Below are 23,509 nucleotides of genomic sequence, written 5' to 3'. Positions count from 1 at the left end.
ATGGATAAAGAAGTTGTGATACATACGTACAATGGAATATTTCTCAGCCATAAAAAAGAACGCATTTGAATCAGTCCTAATGAGGTAGATGAACCTAGAGCCTATTATACAGAGTGAAGTAAGTCAGAAAGAGAAAACAAATATTGTATATTAACACATATATATGGAATCCAGAAAGATGGTACTGATAAGCTTATTTGCAGTGCAGCAATGGAGACACAGACATAGAGAACAGACTTATGGACATAGCTGGGATGGGGGAGGAAGGAGAGGGTGATTTGTATGGAGAGAGTAACATGGAAACATACATTACCATATGTAAAATGGATAGCCAATGGGAATTTGCTGTATGACTCAGGGAACTCAAACCAGGGCTCAGTAACAACCTAGAGGAGTGGAATGGGGAAGGAGGTGAGAGGAACGTTCAAATGGGAGGGGTCATGGGTAAACCTATGGCTGATTCATGTTGATGTTTGGTAGAAACCAACACAATACCGTAAAGCAATTATCCTTCAGTTAAAAATTAATTAATTAAAAAAAAAAAGCTTCCAGTATTTCTCCAAAGGTAGGTGCTAGTTTGAGGTTGTGGCATATGCAATTTTGTCTGTTAAAGTTTTAAGGCATTTTTACCATAAATGTGTATTGTATTTTGTCACATGCTTTTTCTGCATCAATGGAAATGATGATATGATTTTTCTTCTTAGCTCTCAAACCAGTTATTAAGCTCCTCTTAGTTGAAAACTCTTGCTCCAGTACTTTGCATCTGTTGTAGAGTGCTGATGCTTATTATGCACTGCCCCCTAGAGGTAGCTAACTTTATGGGTGTTTTTCAAGACTCCAACAGTATCCTGCAGATTCTATTTTGTACATTTTGTTAAACATCCCCACAAGGTTAACTTGAATGAATTTGAAGTAGCAGACACTCAGCCTTCGTTGACTGCCACAACCCCTGTCTATCATTATTTGAGAAAATCAATATCACCTTTACCAGGTATATTCCTGCTGCTTCTGACCTGGAATGTTGAAATCACCAATCCTATGACAGGAGAGAAGGGCTTCCCTGGTAGCTCAGCTGGTAAAGAATCTGCCTGCAATGCAGGAGACCCCAGTTTGATTTCTGGGTTGAGAAGATACCCTGAAGGAGGGATAGGCTGCCTACTCCGGTATTCATGGGCTTCCCTGGTGGTTCAGAAGGTAAAGAATCCACCTGCAAAGTAGGAGACCCAATCGATCCCTGGGTTGGGAAGATCCCCTGGAGAAGGACATAGCAACCCACTCCAGTATCCTTGCCTGGAGAATCCCCATGGACAGAGGAGTTGGGTGGGCTACAGCCCATGGGATCACAAAGAGTCGGACACAACTGAGAGACTAAGTATAGCATGAAATTAAAAGATGCTTGCTCCTTGGAAGAATAGCTATGACCAACCTAGACAGCATATAAAAAGCAGAGACATTACTTTGCCAAAGGTCCATCTAGTCAAAGCTACGGTTTTTCCAGTAGTCATGTATGGATGAGAGAGTTGGACCATAAAGAAAGCTGAGCACCAAAGAAGTGATGTTTTTAAACTGTGGTGTTGGAGAAGACTCTTGAAAGTCCTTTGGACTGCAAGGAAATCAAACCAGTCCATCCTAAAGGAGATCAGTCCTGAGTGTTCATTGGAAGGACTGATGTTGAAGCTGAAGCTCCAATACTTTGGGGACCTGATGTGAAGAACTGACTCACTGGAAAAGACCCTGATATTGGGAAAAATTGAAGGCAGGAGAAGAAGGGGATGACAGAGGATGAGATGGTTGGATGGCATCACTGACCCAATCAACATGAGTTTGAGTAAGCTCCAGGAGTTGGTGATGGACAGGGAAGCCTGGCGTGCTGTAGCGCATGGGATTTGCAAAGAGTCAGACAGGACTGAGCAACTGAACTGAACTGAACTGATGACGGGAGAGAGAAATCTCCATGCAAATGTAAACTTCTCTTATAGATTTTACTTCTTCCAAACAACTGTAACAACACCTATTTTCCCAGAATAAAATTCCCTTCTTGAAATTTTGCTAACATTTTTCTGCTTCCAGATTTAATATGATTTGGCAGTGCTCTTATTCAGGAAAAGAGCAATCATGCTCGCAGGAAAGTGTATCAATTGACAAACAGGCAGACTCTCCATTGACCACCCCAAGTCTGCTGTTTTCTTCTCAAGGAGAAATGAATGGGCTGGCGAAGACAAATCACAATTCACCTCAGACCCTACATCTCTAAGAGGGAGTTAACGCCAATCTGAGGCACAATGACACTGTGCTTCAGGAAAATGCTAGAAAAAGCAGTCTATTTTACATAATTTCATATATGAGAAAGACTAATATCCACAATTAACATCAAAGAAGATGACAGCTCTTTACTCATTGCAGACTCTCAGCCACTTACCTCAAGCCCACCATAAGAACCAAAGGATGGGGTTAGATTGCCAGAACCAGGCCTTTAGCCAGGTTGTACAGCTGAGAAAATGTGGTTAAGTGGTAGCACCTAGAATCATCAGGGTAAGGAATGAATGCAAAGACTAGAAGAGAACTTTTCTTTTTTAACCTCTCCTCTTCTTTAGTCACCAGGGCTTCCCTGGTGGCTCAGAGGGTAAAGCATCTGCCTGCAATGTATGAGACCTGGGTTCGATCTGTGGGTGGGGAAGATCCCCTGGAGAAGGAAATGGCAACCCACTCCAATATTCTTGCCTGGAAAACCCCACGGACGGAGAAGCCTTGCGGGCTACAGTCCATGTAGTCGCAAAGAGTTGGACACGACTGAGCGACTTCACTTTCACTTCTTTCAGTTCAGTTCAGTTCAGTTGCTCAGTCATGTCTGACTCTTTGCGACCCCATGGACTGCAGCACACCAGGACTCCCTGTCCATCACCAACTCCTGGAGTTTACTCAAACTCATGTCCACTGAGTCAGTGATGCCATAAAACCATCTCATCCTCTGTTTTCCCCTTCTCCTCCCACCTTCAATATTTCTCAACATCAGGGTCTTTTCAAATGAGTCAGTTCTTTGCATCAGGTGGCCAAAGTACTGGAGTTTTAGCTTCAACATCAGTCCTTCCAGTGAACACCCAGGACTGATCTCCTGGGTGGACTGGTTGGATCTCCTTGCAGCCCAAGGGACTCTCGAGAGTCTTCTCCAACATCACAGTTCAAAAGCATCAATTCTTCAAGCGCTGAAGAATTGATTCACTTCTTTAGTCAAGTCCTAACCCTTGCTGTCAGAGAAGGCAATGGCACCCCACTCCATTACTCTTGCCTGGAGAATCTCATGGATGGAGGAGCCTAGTAGGCTGCAGTCCGTGGGGTTACGAGGAGTCGGACACGACTGAGTGACTTCATTTTCACTTTTCACTTTCATACATTGGAGAAGGAAATGGCAACCCACTCCAGTGTTCTTGCCTGGAGAATCCCAGGGATGGCAGAGCCTGGTGGGCTGCCATCTATGGAGTCGCACAGAATCGGACACGACTGGAGCGACTTAGCAGCAGCAGCAGCAGCAACCCTTGCTGTAATATAAAAGATCATAAAACAGGGTTTCATATACTGAATATGTAAAATATAGGAAATTACCAGAGGTTACACAGATGCCCAGATTGAAATACAACCTAGAGGGGTGGGATGGGGTGGGAGGTGGAGGGAGGTACAAGAGGGAGGGATATACAATCCTGGGTATACAACAATAGGTATACAACCATGTATACCTATGACTGATTCATGCTGATATATGGCAGGAACCAACACAATATTATAAAGCAATTATACTCCAATTGAAAATAAAAAATTTAAATTAAAAAAAGAAACACTTACATTTTTGCAAAGGTACTGCCATTTTCAGATGTAGCCAGATACCAGGTTGCTCTTTACAGCTGGGCATATATTAAAAGAAAGATACTGTATTTCTTTCCTTTATACTTTTATAGAGAACTTAGAGAAGTCCTAACTCTTTTAACTATTTTTAAATTTTTCAGAGTGAGAAATGTAGCAAAGTCATAGGAGACCCTAACCAATTATGGGAAAGAATCAGATCTTCTCTCAGTGTTTTATTTGTGACCCTCAGAACATAGTCGTACAGGCAAAGAACATGCATTGATCCCTTACAAGTGAAGAGAGTGAAGAAGGGAGTCCCAGGTAGTAAGGATGTGAAGACAGTCACCACTAGAGAACATTTTGACACAGAGCTTTGTTTTCTTTCTTTTTTCTTCACTCTTCACCTCACTGTATGTTCTATCATCCTTTAGTTTAACTTCAGGAGTTGCTCTCTATTAAGGGTAATGGAAACAAAATTTAATTTAAAAGTTCAGATGCCCCCATGAGGGCAGTGCTACCATTAACAAAAGTAACTGGCTGGAAACTAGAATTATGTGAATGGGAGAAGCAGGAGCAGGTAAATTCGGTGATTCACTTGTGACAAGTGAGATTTTGATTGGTTGTGAAAACAGAATCAAGATCATAGGGGCTTCCAAACCAAAGGAAGGAGACGAATCTAGAATAGTGGACTAATAATAATAAGCACAATTGAACATGGTCAATCTCAGGCCTCCAAACTGAATCCTGAGAGACTCCAGGCAGAAGCAGAAATGCAGCCTCACCTGCAAGCTTCACTGATACTCCTGTGCATGCAACTAACATGTGAGTGGGGAGGAGGGAAGGAATGGTCAAGCCAAGGAAATGGGCAACTCTGGTAAGGAAATCTAGGGGCATCCCAGGGACAATCTGGAGTTTATTTTAAGAAATGCAAAAGAAATAGGGAAAGTTCTTTATTTACAAAAAATGTGTTTTGTGTATGAACATTTTCTCACCCCTCCTGAACAGGGTCAAATGGACAACCACTAGTGGAACAGAAAATCAAGGAAGGCGAGAACTTCACAGTGAACTGCAGTTAGAAAGACGGAGCTGCTGATTTCTTCCAGTGGTTTAGGCAGGATCCCAGGGAAGGCATCCACTTCCTGGTGCAGTTGTTTTTAAAGGAGGAAGAGAAAATCAGGGGAAGATTCACAGCCAAGCTTAACAAAAATGACCAGCAATTTTCTCTGCATGTGGCGGATTCCCAGCTCCACGATGCAACCTCCTTCTTATGTGCAACAGGTACACAGTGCAGCTCAGACACCTGCGCCCCACCCCTAAACCCTGCTAAGCCTGCACCTCCTGCTTGAAGGGCTCCCAGGTACTGACTCTGTGCTCTGAGCAAAGCGAAACATGAAGAGCTTTGTATAACAGCGTCAAAGATTTCATTTGAAGACCATGTGCAGAGGGGTAGTGTTTTCAAACACCATCTAATCTATTAATATTTTTGTTTCTCTGTGTGAAGTCCTTACTCTGTTCAAAAACTGGAGGCTTAACATCAGAAAGAAGAGAGCGCTAAAGAACAGAGGAAACAGAGAAAACATCTTGCCTTTGAGCTCCTTTGTAGACTTTCACAAATACATCAAGAATACAAAATCTTGAAAGCAGTGACTATCAAATCCCACAGTGAAAGAAAACATACTGCCATTCCAAGAAGACTGGCTAAGAAGATTGAGTACCGAAACCTGAGGGAAAATGGTTTAAAGTTTTTAAAGGGCAGAGTGAAAGGAGAACACAGTGTGATACCAAATCTGGTTCTTCCTTAAAAGAGGATAAAATTTCAACCAGCTGACTGGAGACAAGTCAAAGGGGCAACTTTTTTAGGGGTGACCTCTAAAAGCACCTAGCTTCTTATTCCTTTCTAGAGTCAGGTGGAGGAGGAAGAGTCACATTTCGAGGAGACTGTGAGCTGAAGGAGCAGTGAGTGTAGGCACACGGGGTTGGGATCACTGCATCTCACATTCATGCCCCCCAGACAACATCCACCACAAGGAAGTGCCGAGCAACCATGTGACAAGATGGTCCAACCAGAGGATGTCACCAACCTCATCCTTGTGTACTTCTGTGCTTGAACAATAGACCTGTGGACAGATGAGCCAAGCTGACAGAATAGACGTTCTCCATGAGCCCAGAAGGATGAGATGGGGGCAGAGGATGAGATGATTGGACGTCATCCGTGACTCAGTGGCCATGAATTTGAGCAAACCCCGGGAGATAGTGAAGGACAGGGAAGCCTGCCGTGCTGCAGTTCATGGGGTCACAAAGAGTCGGACACAACTTAGTGACTGAACAACAACAACATGAGCCCAGAAGCATGAGTTTTGTCTCACCAAGTCAGAGCTAACTACTTCTGCCAAATGTTCAAGCTGCCAGCCATAGACACAACAAAGGGCCTTCAGTGTGGAATCACCCCTCCAGAAGACCAACCAGCCTCTAGTTGACAAGTCGATTACATGAAACCACTTCCACCCCGGAGGTGGCAGAAATCTTCTCCTACTGGGATAACTACATGTACTGGATATGAGTTTGGCTTCCCTTCGACAGTGCTGAGCATAGCAGCATGAACCAAGTGTTCAGAGGTTATCATGATTATCAAGGGATTTCACATCCCTTTGCATTAACAGACCCAATTCACAGCAAAAAGTTGGAACAATGGACATGTGACCACTGGACATACTGATTTACTGCATACAGCATTATCTGCAAACCACTAGCCTCACAGAACATTGGAATGACCACTTAACTACAGCAACAGCTTAGAGGTAGTGCTCTGAGAGGCTGGAGGACTATTCAAGATGGTGTTGTGTCCCTGTTAGATAAAATGCATGGACCTGGGAACCAAGCAGTGAAAGTTGGGCTATCTCTCCATCAACTCCCAGTTCTGGTATTGGGAGAATACCAAAACGCACTTGACTATTCAAGATGGTGTTGTGTCCCTGTTAGATAAAATGCATGGACCTGGGAACCAAGCAGTGAAAGTTGGGCTATCTCTCCATCAACTCCCAGTTCTGGTATTGGGAGAATACCAAAACGCACTTGTTCATTGCGTGTTTCCTGTTCTCATAACTCTAGTTTCATCTGGACTAGAGGTCCTATTTCCCTTTGAATGGAAAGGAGAGGATACTTTTTTGGAGGAAACAGAGAGGCTTTCACCAAGCCTAATGTTGCATATGGGTTCCCTCGTGGCTCAGTGATAAAGAACCCGCCTGCCAATGCAGGAGATGCAGGTTCAATCCCTGGGTCAGGAAGATCCCCTGGAGGAGGAAATGGCAACCCACTCCAGTATTCTTGCCTGGGAAATCCCATGGACAGAGGAGACTGGTGGGCTACAGTCCCTGGGGTTGCAAAGAGTCAGACAAAACTTAGTGACTAAACAACAACAGCAGTGTTACATATACCACCCGGTCATCTAAGATACTCATATCCAAAGGCCAGAGGACAGGAAAGGAGTTACTACACTGGTAGGGGCAATCAATCTTGATTATCATGAGGATTTAGGGCTGTGGGAGCTGGAAATATAGGATGAAAATTCAGGGGGTTCACCAGGATGACGTTTAGCATTTGCATGATCATAATTACTGTAAACAGGCAACTTTAGCAATTATGGCCTGATAAAGGGAGAATAACCAGGGGTTCAGTCCCCTCAGGGATGAAGGTCTAGATTACCTCCTCCCTGGGACAGAAATCTAGATACAGAAGTAATAGTCAAAGGTGGGGAGAATCAAGAATGAGTGGTATAAGAGGGAGATGGAAGATAATAAACATGAATTATGGTTGTGGTATCATCTATAGCGGGATTCCCTGGTGACTCAGACGGTAAAGAGTCTGCCTGTAATGTGGGCGACCCAGGCTCGATCCCTGGGTCAGGAAGATCCCCTGGAGAAGGAAATGGCAACCCACTCCAGTATTCTTGCCTGGAAAATCCAGAAGGAGGAGCCTGGCTGACCACAGTCCATGGGTCACAAAGAGTCAGACATGACTGAGTGACTTCACTTTCACTTTTCATCATCTATAGCAATTGTAACTTATCCCACTAATACTCCTGTTGATTTTTTTTTAAAAGAACTAGTGTTCTGAGTGGATTAAACATAGAGCACAAGAGGATCTCAGCAGTGTAAGGATGGGCTACACAGTGATCTTGATGCTCCACTCACATGCCTTGGCAGCCTCCTCTGCACATTGAAAACCCCAGCAACTCTGAGGGCTGCTCTCTGACCATGTGAGCACATGTGGCCAGTGCGCAGGACCCATCAGATGTGCCAGAGAATTCATGTCCCCAAAGCAGCCCTCAATCTGCAATGGATAATGAGTTTATGAACTACTCCAGCTCCTCTATGCTTCATTTGGGGTAACTCCAAAGGGAAATGCTATACCATCTCCCAGAGTTACCCAGCTGGATCAAGCTCCAATTGCCCAGAGTAGTAATTGACTTGATGACAACCCTCGGTACCGGCCTCCTTCCCTTCCCCTATTCACTTCCTCAATGTTTTCTAGAATCACCTGCAAATAAACTACTTACCCACAAATACATGTGTTAGAGCTGACTTCTGGAGAATCCAAAACTAAGATACAGGAATTCAAATCATGTGGCAAGGAGAGCAATGATTTAGAGGAAATTCTGGTTGTCCTTTCTTCCATTGCTATCAAATTGGCTTTAGGGGCACAGATTTTAGCAGCCTCATTCAGAGCTGGTCCCAACTCTTACAATTTCCAGTTCATCTCTCTCAGTGCAAAGACTTAGCCACCCACTTCTGTTACAAGAGAACCCATGCTCTCAGACAATACCAAGTATATAGCAGAACCTCATTCTTTCTCTTGGCTTGAGGACTCCAACTCTAGAATTACATGAGTATCCCTGTCACTCCCTCTGGAAACAGAAACTTCTAGACACATGGTATGCTTTTTCCCTTGTTCCAGTATTTTTTTCAAAATGGAATGAGAGTGATGGGAGCAACGCTTTTTTTTTAATGACAACAATCTTTTTAGTTGTTCACTGAAAAATACGGGTTTGAAAAGAGTCTATGGCATTGTGTGTTGAATGCAAGGTCTGATATTACAAGTATACATGACATAACAGTATAACTTATATAAAATGATACATATTAATATGAGTCGTTTGAAGCAATTCGGTGCTGATGAAAATTCCTGCAATAGTTATTTCAGAACTTCTAAATATAGCACAAATGAAGTCTTATTTTTTAAGTGTCCATGGAAAATATAAACACAATTAGACAATACACATTCTGTTTCCATTTACTCTGAGTTTAGTCTGTGCTTTTTTCAGTCACATTTATCTTTGTTTTCATTATTTTGAGCAGCTCTAAAACTATAAAAAATTGAATACATTAATATAACAGGTGTATTCTTATCATCCATAATTAATTGTTTATAGTTATCATACTTGGCTTGTCTTTTTTTAACACAAAGAAAAGTTACAGAGTTTGCCATTGTTGCATATAAAACCCTGCCACCTCTACCTACCAGTCCAGGGCCCCATTCTTCTCCCTAAGATTAGGACTTGGCAAAATACATTTGCCAGCTCCCTCTTCTCTTATTTTTCATCCTAGAATTTTTAAAAACTCAGAAAACAGCTTTTGCTTTCATTTGAAATTATAACCTATAGCCTAGTTCCTGAAGGGGGACCAAAAAGTATTGGGAAAACTTTCATCAGTGAGGCGTAGTCACCTGTCAGCTGTCCTACCATTTCCTGCTCTGAAGCTCACGTGTCACGGAGCACAGAGGGGAACCCAGATCAGAGCAAGAGGCTTCTCAGCCTGTGGGGTAGAGCTGTGAGCATGACGCTTGTTAGCTTGCTGTGGGCAGTCCTGGTCTCCATGTGTCTGGGTAAGGAAGGCTTAGGTCTTTATTTATAATGTTATCTAACGGGGCTGTGAAATGGGGCTGTGAAATGGGAGAAGATTAATAGCACCGGAACTGCATTGCCTCACAGAGCCCAGCTGAAAGCTGATATGTTCTGCTGAGGTTTGGATCAAGAAGAAGAGTGGGTGGCGATGGAAGCCAGCTTGGGTATCTGCCTGCTTTCTCTTTCCTGTGACACCCATTGTGGACCTTTCTCTTCTCCTTCCCACAGGACCCAGTGTGGCCCAGACGGTCACTCAGCCTCGACCAGAAGAGTCTGTACAGGAGGCAGACACAGTGACCCTGAACTGTACATACAGCACTAGTGAGAGTGATTATTATTTGTTCTGGTACAAACAGCCTCCCGGTGGGGAGATAGTCTTCATTATTCGCCAAAATGCTAATACAAAACAGAATGCAACCAATGGTCGCTACTCTGGGAACTTCCAGAAAGAAGCCAAAGCCTTCAGTCTCAGGATCTCAGACTCCCAGCTGGAGGATGCTGCGATGTATTTCTGTGCTTACAGTGGTGCACAGTGAGATGAGCAACGGAGAGAGGCTTACAGAAACCTCAGACCTCAGCATCTGTGCAGAGGTCGGGGGAAGTAGCTGGAGTAAGAGGAACAGAAAATCATGGACTTCTCCTTGAAATAATAGCTGTTCCTATCTAAATATAAGAAACACAGAGAGATGAATGTCTGTGACTTGTAGTCCTTAAGTAAATATAATAACGTGTAGTACTTTCCAGTTTTACGAGGTGTCTTCATTCGTGGTATCATCTGTAACCCTCATAGCTTCATATGGTATATGTGATCAGTTAGATTTCTGAAGCATTTCTTCTGTCTAGCAAATCTTTATAATTTTCCTAGGAACTCTTACCTCCAAGAATCTTAATCTTTTCCAAGTTGTTCATAGGTGTTTGTCCTTTTACCTGTCCTCCTTGACCAAAACTGAAACTCCTCAGAAAAAGATACCTATTTTAGTACACAACAGTTGTGACAGTGTGGGCATAACCAGGGAGGGAACCCACTGGTCTTACCACAGACTTAAGAGATAACCCAGGTTGATGTACCTAGATCAAGTGACCTAGACCAAGGAATGGCCTGTTAAAGTCTCAGGTAAGAAGACAGCTCAGGGGCAAGACCGTTCATGGTTGGAATGCTGTTCCAGGAGGAGATAACACTCATTAAACCAATGTCTGATCTGTGACACCCTAGGTGAAATACACAAGTTTAGAAACCAAGAAATGGAAGCAGAATAGACTCTTCTCCTATCACTCCCTGTAACCCACCTTCAGAATGTATGTTCCCCTTTCCCATAGTTCCAGGCTCTGCTAGATTAGAGGTCCTGGTTTCCCGACTAAGAATGCTTCCATCAGTGGACTCACAAGGGTTTCACTGAACCTGCAGCTCTGACTGCCACCTAGGTCACTTTGAACTCCTTGAGCTGATGGTCCAGCAGGCAAAGACAGGAGTTACTAGATGGAGGGGTTCAATTCAGTTCAGTTCAGTCACTCAGTCGTGTCCGACTCTTTGCGACCCCATGAACCACAGCATGGCAGGCCTCCCTGTCCATCACCAGCTCCCGGAGTTTACCCAAACTCATGTCCATTGAGTTGGTGATGCCATCTAACCATCTCATCCTCTGTCGACCCCTTCTCCTCCTGCCTTCAATCTTTCCCAACATCAGGGTCTTTTCCAATGAGTCAAATCTTCTCATCAAGTGGCCAAAGTATTGGAGTTTCAGCTTTAACATCAGTCCTTCCAAAGAACACCCAGGACTGATCTCCTTTAGGATGGACTGGTTGGCTCTCCTTGCAGTCCAAGGGACTCTCAAGAGTCTTCTCCAACACCACAGTTCAAAAGCATCAGTTCTTCTGTGCTCAGTTTTCTTTATAGTTCAACTCTCACATCCATACATGACTACTGGAAAAACCACAGCCTTGACTAGACGGACTTTTGTTGACAAAGTAATGTCTCTGCTTTTTAATATGCTATCTAGGTTGGTCATAACTTTCCTTCCAAGGAGTAAGCGTCTTTTAATTTCATGGCTGCGATCACCATCTGCAATGATTTTGGAGCCCCAAAAAATAAAGTCAGCCACTGTTGCCACTGTTTCCCCATCTGCTAAATTGAAAAAAGTGGGGAAAACCACTAGACCATTCAGGTATGACCTAAATCATATCCCTTATGATTATACGGTGGAAGTGAGAAATAGATTTAACGGACTAGATCTGACAGAGTGCCTCATGAACTATGGACGGAGGTTCATGACATTGTACAGGAGACAGGGATCAAGACCATCCCCAAGAAAAAGATGGAGGGGTTATTGACCCTGATTATCATGGAGTACCAGGTTGTTGCAGCACAATGAAAACAAAAATGAATATGTCTGGAATGCAAGTGTTTCACATGGGATATTTCCAGGCCCAGTAAAAACATCAAATGCTCACTGTGGCAACAAGGCCTAAAAAGAACAAACTAAGAACAGAGACTTCTCAGCAATGAGGGTCTGGGCCACCACACCTGGTAAGAATTTGAGTTTACTAAAGTTCTGTCTGATATACAGAAGTCTGGAGAGCATCGCAGAGGAGGGAGAAGATGAGTACCACTTAAAGGAGTGGAGCCTGAAGCTCAAGTCATACCACCTCCTGTAACAAGTGTTTCAGATGGATACCAGCCTGCCACAACCTTGAATGCTCAGAGACACAGTGTAAATAACATGAGACAAGTACACATCTGTGTATTGTCAAAGTGAGCCCTGTAACAAATATCTCATGTGCCTTATTGTCACATCCAAAGATGTAGGTCTGATGTTATCAATAGCTGTGGCAGGCAATTCTGTGGACACTGGGACTCATCTCAAGCTGATAACAGCATTAAGCATCCACTGCGCATTAGTTTTTCTTCGTACCCCAGGGCCTTCTCGGATTCCTTGGGAGCTCACTGAGTCCATGGGCAAGCACAGCCTGAAACTAAAGGGAAATTACCACCCCTGCCAGCAAGCACCAACCACAGGGAAAAGGGATAGATTTATACACAACTTCTTGCCTCCCAATGATAATCCTGAAATGCATCTTGTATGTTTCTTGGAGATTCTGGAAGAATCAAGCCCCAATACTGTGCTATCTACTTTCTCATTTCTGCTTCTTAAGATCACTTCCTAAATAAACTGCCTTCATCTGAATTCTTGCTTTAGGCTCCTTTTTTGGGGTTGCAGGGAGACAAAATTAAAACAGAGATGCTTTAAAAATTTTATAGAAAAATAACAGAAGAAAGTTCAAGGTGAACTTTACTGGGCTGATTTCTAACAAGAGCAGGTGGGTACTTGAGTGATTACATAACTGGAAAAATAGAAGCTGTCACCTTATTTTTTCAAAAGATAGTGAAATAGATCGTATTTATGAAAATCCAGGCTCTGTAGATGTATGATCATATCCTTACTTACTAAGTCTCAGTTTTTATTAATATCATTATCCCTGCCCCTGAATCTGCTCATCCTCATTATTTAAACCTCATTCCTACTTCTTCTCAAAATATACCTCTATTCCAGTCCGTCTATTCTCCTTACCAACCCATAAGCATCTCAGTCTCTTGAATTTCTTTTCTGGTTTTTCCACTCACCCAAATTTCCCTTTCATGTGTATATCAGGCTGGTCAGATCACATTGGTCCCATAAGCACACCTCAAAACTTTATCTCCTTCAAGTGTTCTCTAATAGTGAATCCTTGAATCCCTTCTCTCCAATGGTCACAGATTCCTTAGAGAACAGATTTCTTGACTAAACCAAGTTCCTTCTGTGGAGAGGAGTGAATCATCATAGGAATTGCCTCAGTAATTATTTCCATGACCTGAAGAGGGCACTGCTTGCACGGTTGACTACAGAGAATCAAAGGCCCACCTGACAAACCAGTTCCTGTTCTGAAGCCAGTATTGTCACCAAGGCTCTGATGAGAACAAGAGGTTTTTATCTCCCTGAAGGAGAGAATTGCCATCATGGCAGTCCCTGGTTTGCTGTGGGCAGCTGTGGTCTCCATCTATCTTGGTAAGGAAAGCATATGTATTTGCTTTTACTAACAGCCACTAGGACTGGGAAGTAGGAAGAAAAATTAATAACACAGGTATCTTGTTACTTCCTCATGGGTCCAAGCTACTGGGGGCAAGAAAGCTGATGAATTTTACTTGAAGTTTAGATCAAGCAGAAGTGGGTAGCAATGGGGACCAGTTTGGTCATCTGCCTGCTCTCTCTCTCCTGTGATACCCAGTGCGGACCTTTCTCTCCTCCTTCCCACAGGACCCAGTGTGGCCCAGACGGTCACTCAGCCTCGACCAGAAGAGTCTGTACAGGAGGCAGACACAGTGACCCTGAACTGTACATACAGCACTAGTGAGAGTGATTATGATTTGTTCTGGTACAAACAGCCTCCCCGTGGGGAGATGGTTTTCATTATTCGCCAAAATGCTAATGCAAAACAGAATGCAACCAATGGTCGCTACTCTGGGAACTTCCAGAAAGAAACCAAAGCCTTCAGTCTCAGGATCTCAGACTCCCAGCTGGAGGATGCTGCGATGTATTTCTGTGCTTACAGTGGTGCACAGTGAGATGAGCAACGGAGAGAGGCTTACAGAAACCTCAGACCTCGGCATCTGTGCAGAGGTCGGGGGAAGTGGCTGGGGTAAAAGGAATGGAAAATCATGGACTTCTCGAGGAAAAAAATACTATTCCATCTGCCTATAGGAAACACAGAAAGGATATCTATAAGCTGATGTTCTCAAAATAGTAATAAAAATAATGGAGGTACGTAATGCTTTATAGTTTGTAAAGTATTTACATTCACATGTATTTAACTTTCAAAACCCTGTTGTTATATAGGAGAGGTCAGATATTCTGTGTCACTACCATCCAGGAATTTTTATAGCTCTAACTAAAGCTGTATTCTCTATCTGCATGTTCCATGATCATATCAAAGTCAACATATCTGAAACTGAATGTTTCATACTCCCCACAAATTTTATTTGTTATTTTCCTCAGCTTTGATCAGGATTAAAACACACAATAGAAATCTATTTCTGGACTTGGAGAATTTCTTCATCCTCTACCTCCCAGCCTGAGCTGTCTAATTTTGTGGTGTGTGTGTACCCACATCTAATTTCTTTATAATTACAAAACAGTGTGACAAACTACATCACATTTATCTCATTGTTTTCCAGTTGATATATCAGTCACCATTTCTGACTTCAACCTAATTCCACCCTCTTTTCTCAAATTTCCTTAAAACACAATTGGCCTGATCTAGAAGGTAAGGAAAGAGAACAAACATGTCCAATAGGATTTCATGTGCTGCTAGTACTTGTCAGCAAATGCAAATTAATAATTTTTTAAAAACAAAAAGGTTAATTTATGGTTATGCTACCATTGCTTCTGGGAGAAGGTGAGCCATTTAGAAGAACCAGGTCTAAAGGTGGGGCCAAGCAGCTGCCATAGCCAGAGTCACCACCTAACATCCCCTGAGAAACGGGATGTCTGGACCTGGAAATGATTTCATCTTACTTATGCGAAGGGGAAAAAAATAATAAAATAGAAAATAAGATGCCAATATTTCTTTGTATGTCCATAATCCACCCTCCCCAGTACATGGCTATGAAGACCCCCCTCCTGGAGCATTTAATACTATCTGCCCACTTTGAGTGAATGATAAAGTTGGAGAAGATATTCCATGACTGAAATAGTTAAGCCTAATGAGAAGGTTCCAGACCTCCAGAATGCTCCAGAGAGGGGTTTCCATGAAAAATCAGGGAAGACAAATCAGCCAAAGATTTTTTTTTCTTTCTTTTGAAGTACTGATGGAAAAGGAAATCAACACTGACAGTACAAAAATTATTGCTAAATGTTATAAATTGTGTTTTCTTTTTCTTTCTACTGTTCTAGATCAATGACTCTAGGGTAGAAGTGTCATGTAGCAATCACCTGGGAGTTAAAGACTACAGTCTTCACCTTCAAACCCTGAGAACAGCCACAATTACACTGTTACTATGGGAGTGTTCAGTTCAGTCACTCAGTCATTTCCGACTCTTTGCTATCCCATGGACTGCAGCACACCAGGCCTCCCTGTCCATCCCCAACCTCCGGAGTTTATTCAAACTCATGTCCATTGATTCATGTCCATGGGAGTGTTTTGCAGCCACAAATTATGTTAAGATGGTAAAAAGTTGATTAACCGCATTTCATTGAAGTTCATCTTTTTACAGGAGAGTTGATTAAGATGTTTACATAGTTTAAAATCTGTTTAAACAAATAATTCTGTTTGGAATAATGAATGGAAAGGTATGTTATTGCCCTCACTTAGTAGCATCTGGGGACAATGAATCTGCTGGAGCACTACCCCTCCCGATGACACTTCAGATGAATTTTAGGCAAAGCTAACTACTAGATACAGGACTGACTTTCCATGATTATACACTATAAAAGCTTATTGGTTGTTAAAAATAGAAATACCATGCTCATTGGCAACTAGCCATTTCCTAACGGCCCCTTACACATTCGCTTTCAACCCTACCATTTTGGCTGTCTTGGTTCCTCTCCCAGACTTATTCATGACCCAGCAACTAAAGAGAAAATGCTTGACACAGCCAGCAATTAAACAGTGGAATAGCTAGGAATAGCTTGGAATCCTCACCAGGATTCTGTTCAACAATCTGACTTTCTCCCCACAACCTGTGTCTGTTCTGATATCCATACCAAATAACAAACAGGTTATTAATACTGGGTTATAAGTTTTTAATATCACCCTGGCCTAGAAAGAAATACAACATATACCATAGCATACTATAACAAATAGTCTACTAGGCAAGAGTGAGCTGATGTGGGCTAATGAAAAAATAAGAAAAATATGTAAAATGTTTTTGTCATGCAGACATATTCATAAAATAAAAGTCTGACAGATACACATATATCAGCTAATCTGATCCTTATTTTTGCCTCAGTTCGCTTTTCTACCTACTGTCTGGGCAAGAATATTCTGTCCTGCTTCTGTGCTGAACAGATGTTCTAAATCCCAGTTTCTAATATGGTGGGGAGGGGGAGGGGATCTTCCCATCAGTTCAGTTCAGTCTCTCAGTCATGTCTGATTCTTTGCAACACCATGGACTGCAGCACGCCAGGCTTCCCTGTCCATGACCAACTCCCAGAGTTTACTCAAACTCATGTCCATTGAGTTGGTGATGCCATCCAACCATCTCACCCTCTATTGTCCCCTTCTCCTCCACCTTTAATCCTTCCCAGCATCAAAGTCTTTTCAAATGAGTCAGTTCTTCACATCAGGTGGCCAAAGTATTGGAGTTTCAGCTTCAACATCAGTCTTTCCAATGAATATTCAAGACTGATTTCCTTTAGGATGGACTGGTTGGATCTCCTTGCAGTCTAAGGGACTCTCAAGAGTCTTCTCCAACACTGCAGTTCAAAAGCATCAATTCTTTGGCACTCAGGTTTATTTATAGTCTAACTCTCACATCTATACATGACTGCTGGAAAAAACATAGCCTTGACTAGACAGTCCTTTGTTGGCAAAGTAATGTCTCTGCTTTTTAATGTGCCATCTAGGTTGGTCATAACTTTTCTCCCAAGGAGTAAGTGTCTTTTAATTTCATGGCTGCAGTCACCATCTGCAGTGATTTTGGAGCACAAAAAATGAAGTCTCTCACTGTTTCCACTGTTTCCCCATCTATTTGCCATGAAGTGATGGGACCGGATGCCATGATCTTAGTTTTCTGAATGTTGAGTTTTGTTCATCAAGAGGCTCTTTTGTTCTTCTTCACTTTCTGCCATAAGGGTGGTGTCATCTGAATATCTGAGGTTATTGATATTTCTCCTGGAGATCTTGATTCTAGCTTGTGCTTCATCCAGCCCAACGTTTCTCATGATGTACTCTGCATAGAAGTTAAATAAGCAGGGTGACAGTATACAGCCTTGACATACTCCTTTCTCAATTTGGAACCAGTCTGTTGCTCCATGTCCAGTTCTAACTGTTGCTTCCTGACCTGCATATAGATTTATTAAGAGGCAGTGGGAAGTATTAATTTGTTGGAGTGGCCCACAGAACTGAGGAAGCTTATTTCCTCATTAGATCACCAGTTTATTGTAAAAGCATACAATTCAGGAACAGCCAGGTAGAAGAGATAGGTAGGGCAAGATATGAAGAAAGGAGAGCTTTCAAGCTCATCCTCAGCACACACCACTCTTCCTGAATCTCTACCTGTTCACCAACCGAGAGACTCTCTGAACCCCAGCCTTAAGGGTTTTTATAGGGGCTTCATTGTTTAGATATGACTGATTAAATCATTGTCCTTTGGCAGTAGATTCAACAGCCCCATCCCCTCTCTGGAGATCAAGGGGATGGGCCTAAAAGTTGCAACCCTCTAATTACAGGGTTGGCTCCTCTGTCAACCAGCTACTGTCCTTAGGTGCCTTCTGAAAATCACCTCGTTAACATAATATAAGATAACTTTAAGGCTCTTGCCGTAAGAAATTCCAAGAGTTTTAGGTGCCAGAAATGGAGTGAAAATCAGATATACATTTCTTATTATAAACCAAAATATCACATGTGCTTATGTTAGTATTTGCTTAAGAACATGGTCAGAATAGAAATTTTAGGCGTTGAGACCACATTAGGATATTTTGATTCCTATTAATATGCTTTGCTAACATTGTTTGTCTGCTTTGGTTACTAACAAAACCGAGAGTATGGAGCTTTCATGTTCTTTCTCTCTTAACACAGCTCTTTGTCTCACTTCTCTTTGGAAGCTTCATTGTCTCTGCGACATCAGGAATGGGCACATTCCACTGACTGCAGCAACGAAAGTCTACCCTTTGGCAGAAGGAAATTTCTGCTTAATGGGGAGGCTGATGCAGATAACCTTTTCTAGAAACTCAGAATTACACTGATAATTTCTTGCACAGAACATTTGCAATTTCAGAAAGGTGAGTGATGTCAGATGTAAAAATCTTTGGTTCTGTCTTACTTCATTTAGATTCAGATTTAAGGGGAAATATTGGAGAAGTCTCATGAATTTCAATGAGTGGTATTTTCCACCAATCTGTAGAAGATATAAATTTAAAGAATGATAAGAGGATTAACCAAAATGGACATTGCCAGTAATTCTGCATTGTCATCAAATCATGTATGTTTGTAGGCCAATCAGCACTTTAGATGAGTGATAGACTTTAGAAAACTATAAAACCTTCACACATTTTTAAGATGACTTCTAAAATATTTTATAATTACCTTAAATGTTTAAGTAGCTCTAAAGGTTATAAATTCCACTGTAGTATAAACATTGACATTTTCAAATAAAACTCATATAATAGCTTATAAATATATGCAATGAAATCTTAATACCAAAGTGATTTGATATCCATCAACATCCAATTAAAATTCATGAACAAGATGTCATAGTACTCCTTTCTTTTCTTAAAATCATATTTCCATTCAATTTCTCCTGCAGAATTTAATATATTTTGTCTTTAAAAGTCTTTTACTGATTACCAAAAATGTCTGCAGAACATGTATGAAATTAAAATTATTTTTTAATTTTCCCTGATCATATTGCTCTAATTGTTGAGAGTTATTTTTTTTTCCTGAATTGAGTTGTAAATACAATTACTAGTAATGTGTACTTAATGTAAACAACCTAAATATGTTATAATTTTTAAAGGTTTTTTTTAATGTAACAGGCAAAAAGATTTTTGATAGCACATTTCTTAATGAAATGACTGAGGTCAGATTTAATTGCTTTGATTAAATGCTTTCCTGACACCAATAAAAAGAAATACTCCTTTCCTTAATGCCCTAGTGGTTTTTCAACCTCAGAGCAGCACTGCAAAAATTCCATGTAAAGTAAGAAGGACAGTTGTGAAATGAAAGTTAGGAAATGAGAACCACAGTCAAGTTCTCAGGCAGATCATTTTTAGGAAAGGGTACATGGAGAAGTCAAGAATCTAGAAACTGATTCCCTTAAATACATATCTCTTCCCTACTTTGAAGGTCACAGCATGTGTGTATCTGCTAAATCATCTCAGTCATGTCCGACTGTTTGCAACCCTATGAACCGACCAGGCTTCTCTGTCCATGGGATTCTCCAGGCAAGAATACTGGAGTGGGTTGCCAAGTCCTCCTCCAAGGAGTCTTCTTGACCCAGGGATTGAACCCACGTCTCTTATGTCTCCTGCACTGGCATGTGGGTTCTTTAGCACTAGCGCCACCTTAGAAGCCTATCATTAGATTACTCTACATATTACTGATTCATTCTCAGCCAGTCTTCATTCCATAACGAGGTTTGAGGAAAGTAAGGAGGAAATTTGAAGGATAGAGTCTTCAGTTTCAGTAAGCTGATAAATTTCCTAAAACCTCTTTGACAATTCTGGCTTGGAGGAATGGCTACTGATGAATTAGAAAATAATAGGGACTGAACTCTTGCATGATACAAAGTCATTTGCATACAAGTCACTCATACTTGTATCTTTATCTTGGAGAAGACAATTTTAAATGCCAAGATCATTCATTAGCAACACTGTAAAAGAAACACTGTTCCAATCTTGGGGAAAAACATGAACATTGCTAGATCCTTTTTGCTCTATCATGTAAGAGCATTTTCTAGTAGATACTTATCTGCCACTCTTGAAGAAGGTAACTGTACAACAGTTGGTACTAGAATTTGGGGTTAATTTTTCTTCTAGACCATAAACTTATAATACCTCTTCTATTTCCTTGGGTTAACCTCCAACACACAGGAGTGTAAACCATACGAGCCTTTCCTCATAAATATTTATGGATTGCTAGGTAAATATGCCGGAGAAGGCAATGGCACCCCACTCCAGTACTCTTGCCTGGAAAATCCCATGGATGGAGGAGCCTGGTGGGCTACAGTCCATGGGGTCGCTAAGAGTCGGACACGACTGAGCGACTTCACTTTCACTTTACCCTTTCATGCACTGGAGAAGGAAATGACAACCCACTCCAGTATTCTTGCCTGGAGAATCCCAGGGACGGCGGAGCCTGGTGGGCTGCCGTCTATGGGGTCGCACAGAGTCGGACACGACTGAAGCGACTTAGCAGCAGCAGCAGCAGCAGGTAAATATGCTGTGACACCAGTGAAGGAAACCAGCATCCCATCCAGGGTATTTTCTTCAGTATAATAAGGTATTATTTAAAAATGCAGATGCAATCATTTCAGACTCTTGCTTAAATTAAGCAGTGACTTCCCATTTCCCATGGGATAAAATTCAAAATCATCAAGACTCAGAAAGACTTCCTTGCTCTGACTTACTTCTCTGGCCTTGTCTCCCAACTCTCATCCTCACCCACATTGGACTATGGGCTTACTATCTCCTGTCTGCCCTTCTAGATCCTTTCTTCATCCTTCCACACCCTGTTCTGTGCCCTAGGAGGCTAACCTATAGGAACTGTATCAATGGGCTCTCTTGTCTCCTGACTTTTGGTTGGTTTAGGCTCAAGGAGGGCACCCTCAGAGACCAAAGGAAAGGAGGAGCATAAGGCCGGGGTATATAGTGCCCCTAAAACATCTACTTCTGCTTTACTGACTATGCCAAAGCCTTTGAATGTGTGGATCACAATAAACTGGAAAATTCTGAAAGAGATGGGAATACCAGACCACTTGACCTACCTCCTGAGAAATCTGTATGCAGGTCAAAAAGCAACAGTTAGAACTGGACATAGAACAACAGACTGGTTCCAAATCGGGAAAGGAGTACGTCAAGGAGTATGCTGTATATTGTCACCCTGCTTATTTAACTTATATGCAGAGTACATCATGAGAAACGCTGGGCTGGAGGAAGCACAAGCTGGAATCAAGATTGCCAGGAGAAATATCAATAACCTCATATATGCAGATGACACCATCCTTATGCCAGAAAGCGAAGAAGAACTAAAGAACCTCTTGATGAATGTGAAAGAGGAGAGTGAAAAAGTTGGCCTAAAACTCAACATTCAGAAAACTAAGATCATGGCATCCGGTCCCATTACTTCATGGCAAATAGATGGGGAAACAATGGAAACAGAGAGAGACTTTATCTTGAGGGGGTGTGCTCCAAAATCACTGCAGATGGTGACTGCAGCCATAAAATTAAAAGATGCTTACTCCTTGGAAGGAAAGCTATGACCGATCTAGACAGCATATTAAAAAGAAGAGACATTACTTTGCCAACAAAGGACCGTCTAGTCAAGGCTATGGTTTTTCCAGTAGTCATGTATGGATGTGAGAGTTAGACTATAAAGAAAGCTGAGCACCGAAGAATTGATGCTTTTGAACTGTGGTGTTGGAGAAGACTCTTGAGAGTCCCTTAGACTGCAAGGAGATCCAACCAGTCCATCCTAAAGGAAATCAGTCTTGAATATTCATTGGAAAGATTGATGTTGAAGCTGAAACTCCAATACCTTGGCCACCTGATGCAAAGAGCCAACTCATTGGAAAAGACTCTGATGCTGGGAAAGATTGAGGGCAGGAGGAGAAGGGGACAATAGAGGGTGAGATGGTTGGATGGAATCACCGACTCAATGGACATGAGTTTGAGTAAACTCTGGGAGTTGGTGATGGACAGGGAAGCCCAGCATGCTGTAGTCCATGGGGTCGCAAAGAGTTACACACGACTGAGTGACTGAACTGAACAGATATAGTGCCCCAGCTTCCTCCCAGTGAGACTGACATAGGCTGACACTGAACCTCTATCACAAGGTCAGCTCTTTAAGACAGCCTCTCCAAAGAGCCTCTTTATCTCCAGGTTCCAGTAATCACTCTCTCCCTTCCATTTAAGACCCAGGGTGATGCTAGTCCCAAAATAACACTATCCCTTAGGTGTTCCCTACTCCCTGCTTATACTTCTGTAACTAGTGCCTCATTAAAGTCTCCTCAAATTAGGCAAATTTTGTTTGAGTTTTCTGCTAGAGTACTGATTGATACTGCTTTCAGATTCTAAAATGTGCTTATTTTTTACTTTAACATTACTTTTTCAGGGAGGATTTTCCTAGCCTCCTTGATTCAGTATAACTGCCTGTTAAACTCTTACAGTGCCCAGTACTCTCCCATCACAACATTCTCCACACTTGGTGGCAATTGTTGAATGAGTGTTAATGTCTCTTTCTCAAATAGGCTGTGTCTTCCACAACATTAGGGACCGAATTTTTGTCTTGCTCATTGCTATAGCCTAAGAGATCAACCTGGAATCTGGAACACAATGGATTCTCAATAGTTATTTGTTGAATTCATAAAAGGATGAGTGAATGAGCTTGTTCTTATTCCAAAACCATATTGCATCGGAAAAATACAAAGCAAAATTTGTGGGAAATATATGAATAATTTTAAAAGATATTAATTATAAGATACTTTAATAACTACTTCTCAGAGAAAGAGCCAGAGATGAAAAATAACTTTGCAGCCCATAAGCATATATATACATATATATAAACATTTACCAGAACGTGAGCATGTATCATGACTCAAAGAAGCTATAGGAAAGATGTATAAAAGCCATGTTCTCTGAATAATATACAGTAAACCTGGAAATTAATAATTAAAAAATAACTAGTAAATAAGTTGAAGGAAATTAACCACTTAATGATATTCTAAATAATTTCCAGATCAAAGAACTAAAAGTTTAAATTGCAGGTCATTAAAAATTTACTCTAATGACAGTACTACGTATAAAAATCTATGGATTTGTTCAAAGAACTACTCATAAGAAACGCATAGCCTTAAATACGTTTATT

The 23,509-nt window shown here is 41.7% G+C and overlaps 2 gene segments (V, D, J or C); both read left to right on the top strand.

Annotated features, from left to right (window-relative positions):
- Positions 1-23,509, top strand: part of LOC145512631 (T cell receptor delta constant-like) — a 488,648-nt gene that overhangs the window by 233,895 nt on the left and 231,244 nt on the right.
- Positions 9,628-23,509, top strand: part of LOC145512638 (T cell receptor alpha chain MC.7.G5-like) — a 331,485-nt gene continuing 317,603 nt past the window's right edge. Inside the window, 2 exon segments of the C gene segment in view lie at positions 9,628-9,717; positions 9,965-10,268. Coding sequence covers positions 9,669-9,717; positions 9,965-10,268 — 353 coding nt within the window.

This window comes from Giraffa tippelskirchi, chromosome 7 (assembly GCF_054371585.1).
Source record: "Giraffa tippelskirchi isolate mGirTip1 chromosome 7, T2T-mGirTip1v1.2.pri, whole genome shotgun sequence".
Taxonomy (NCBI): Eukaryota; Metazoa; Chordata; class Mammalia; order Artiodactyla; family Giraffidae; genus Giraffa; species Giraffa tippelskirchi.
The sequence above is the reverse complement of the archived record's forward strand: the minus strand, read 5'-3'. Positions and strand labels throughout refer to the sequence as shown.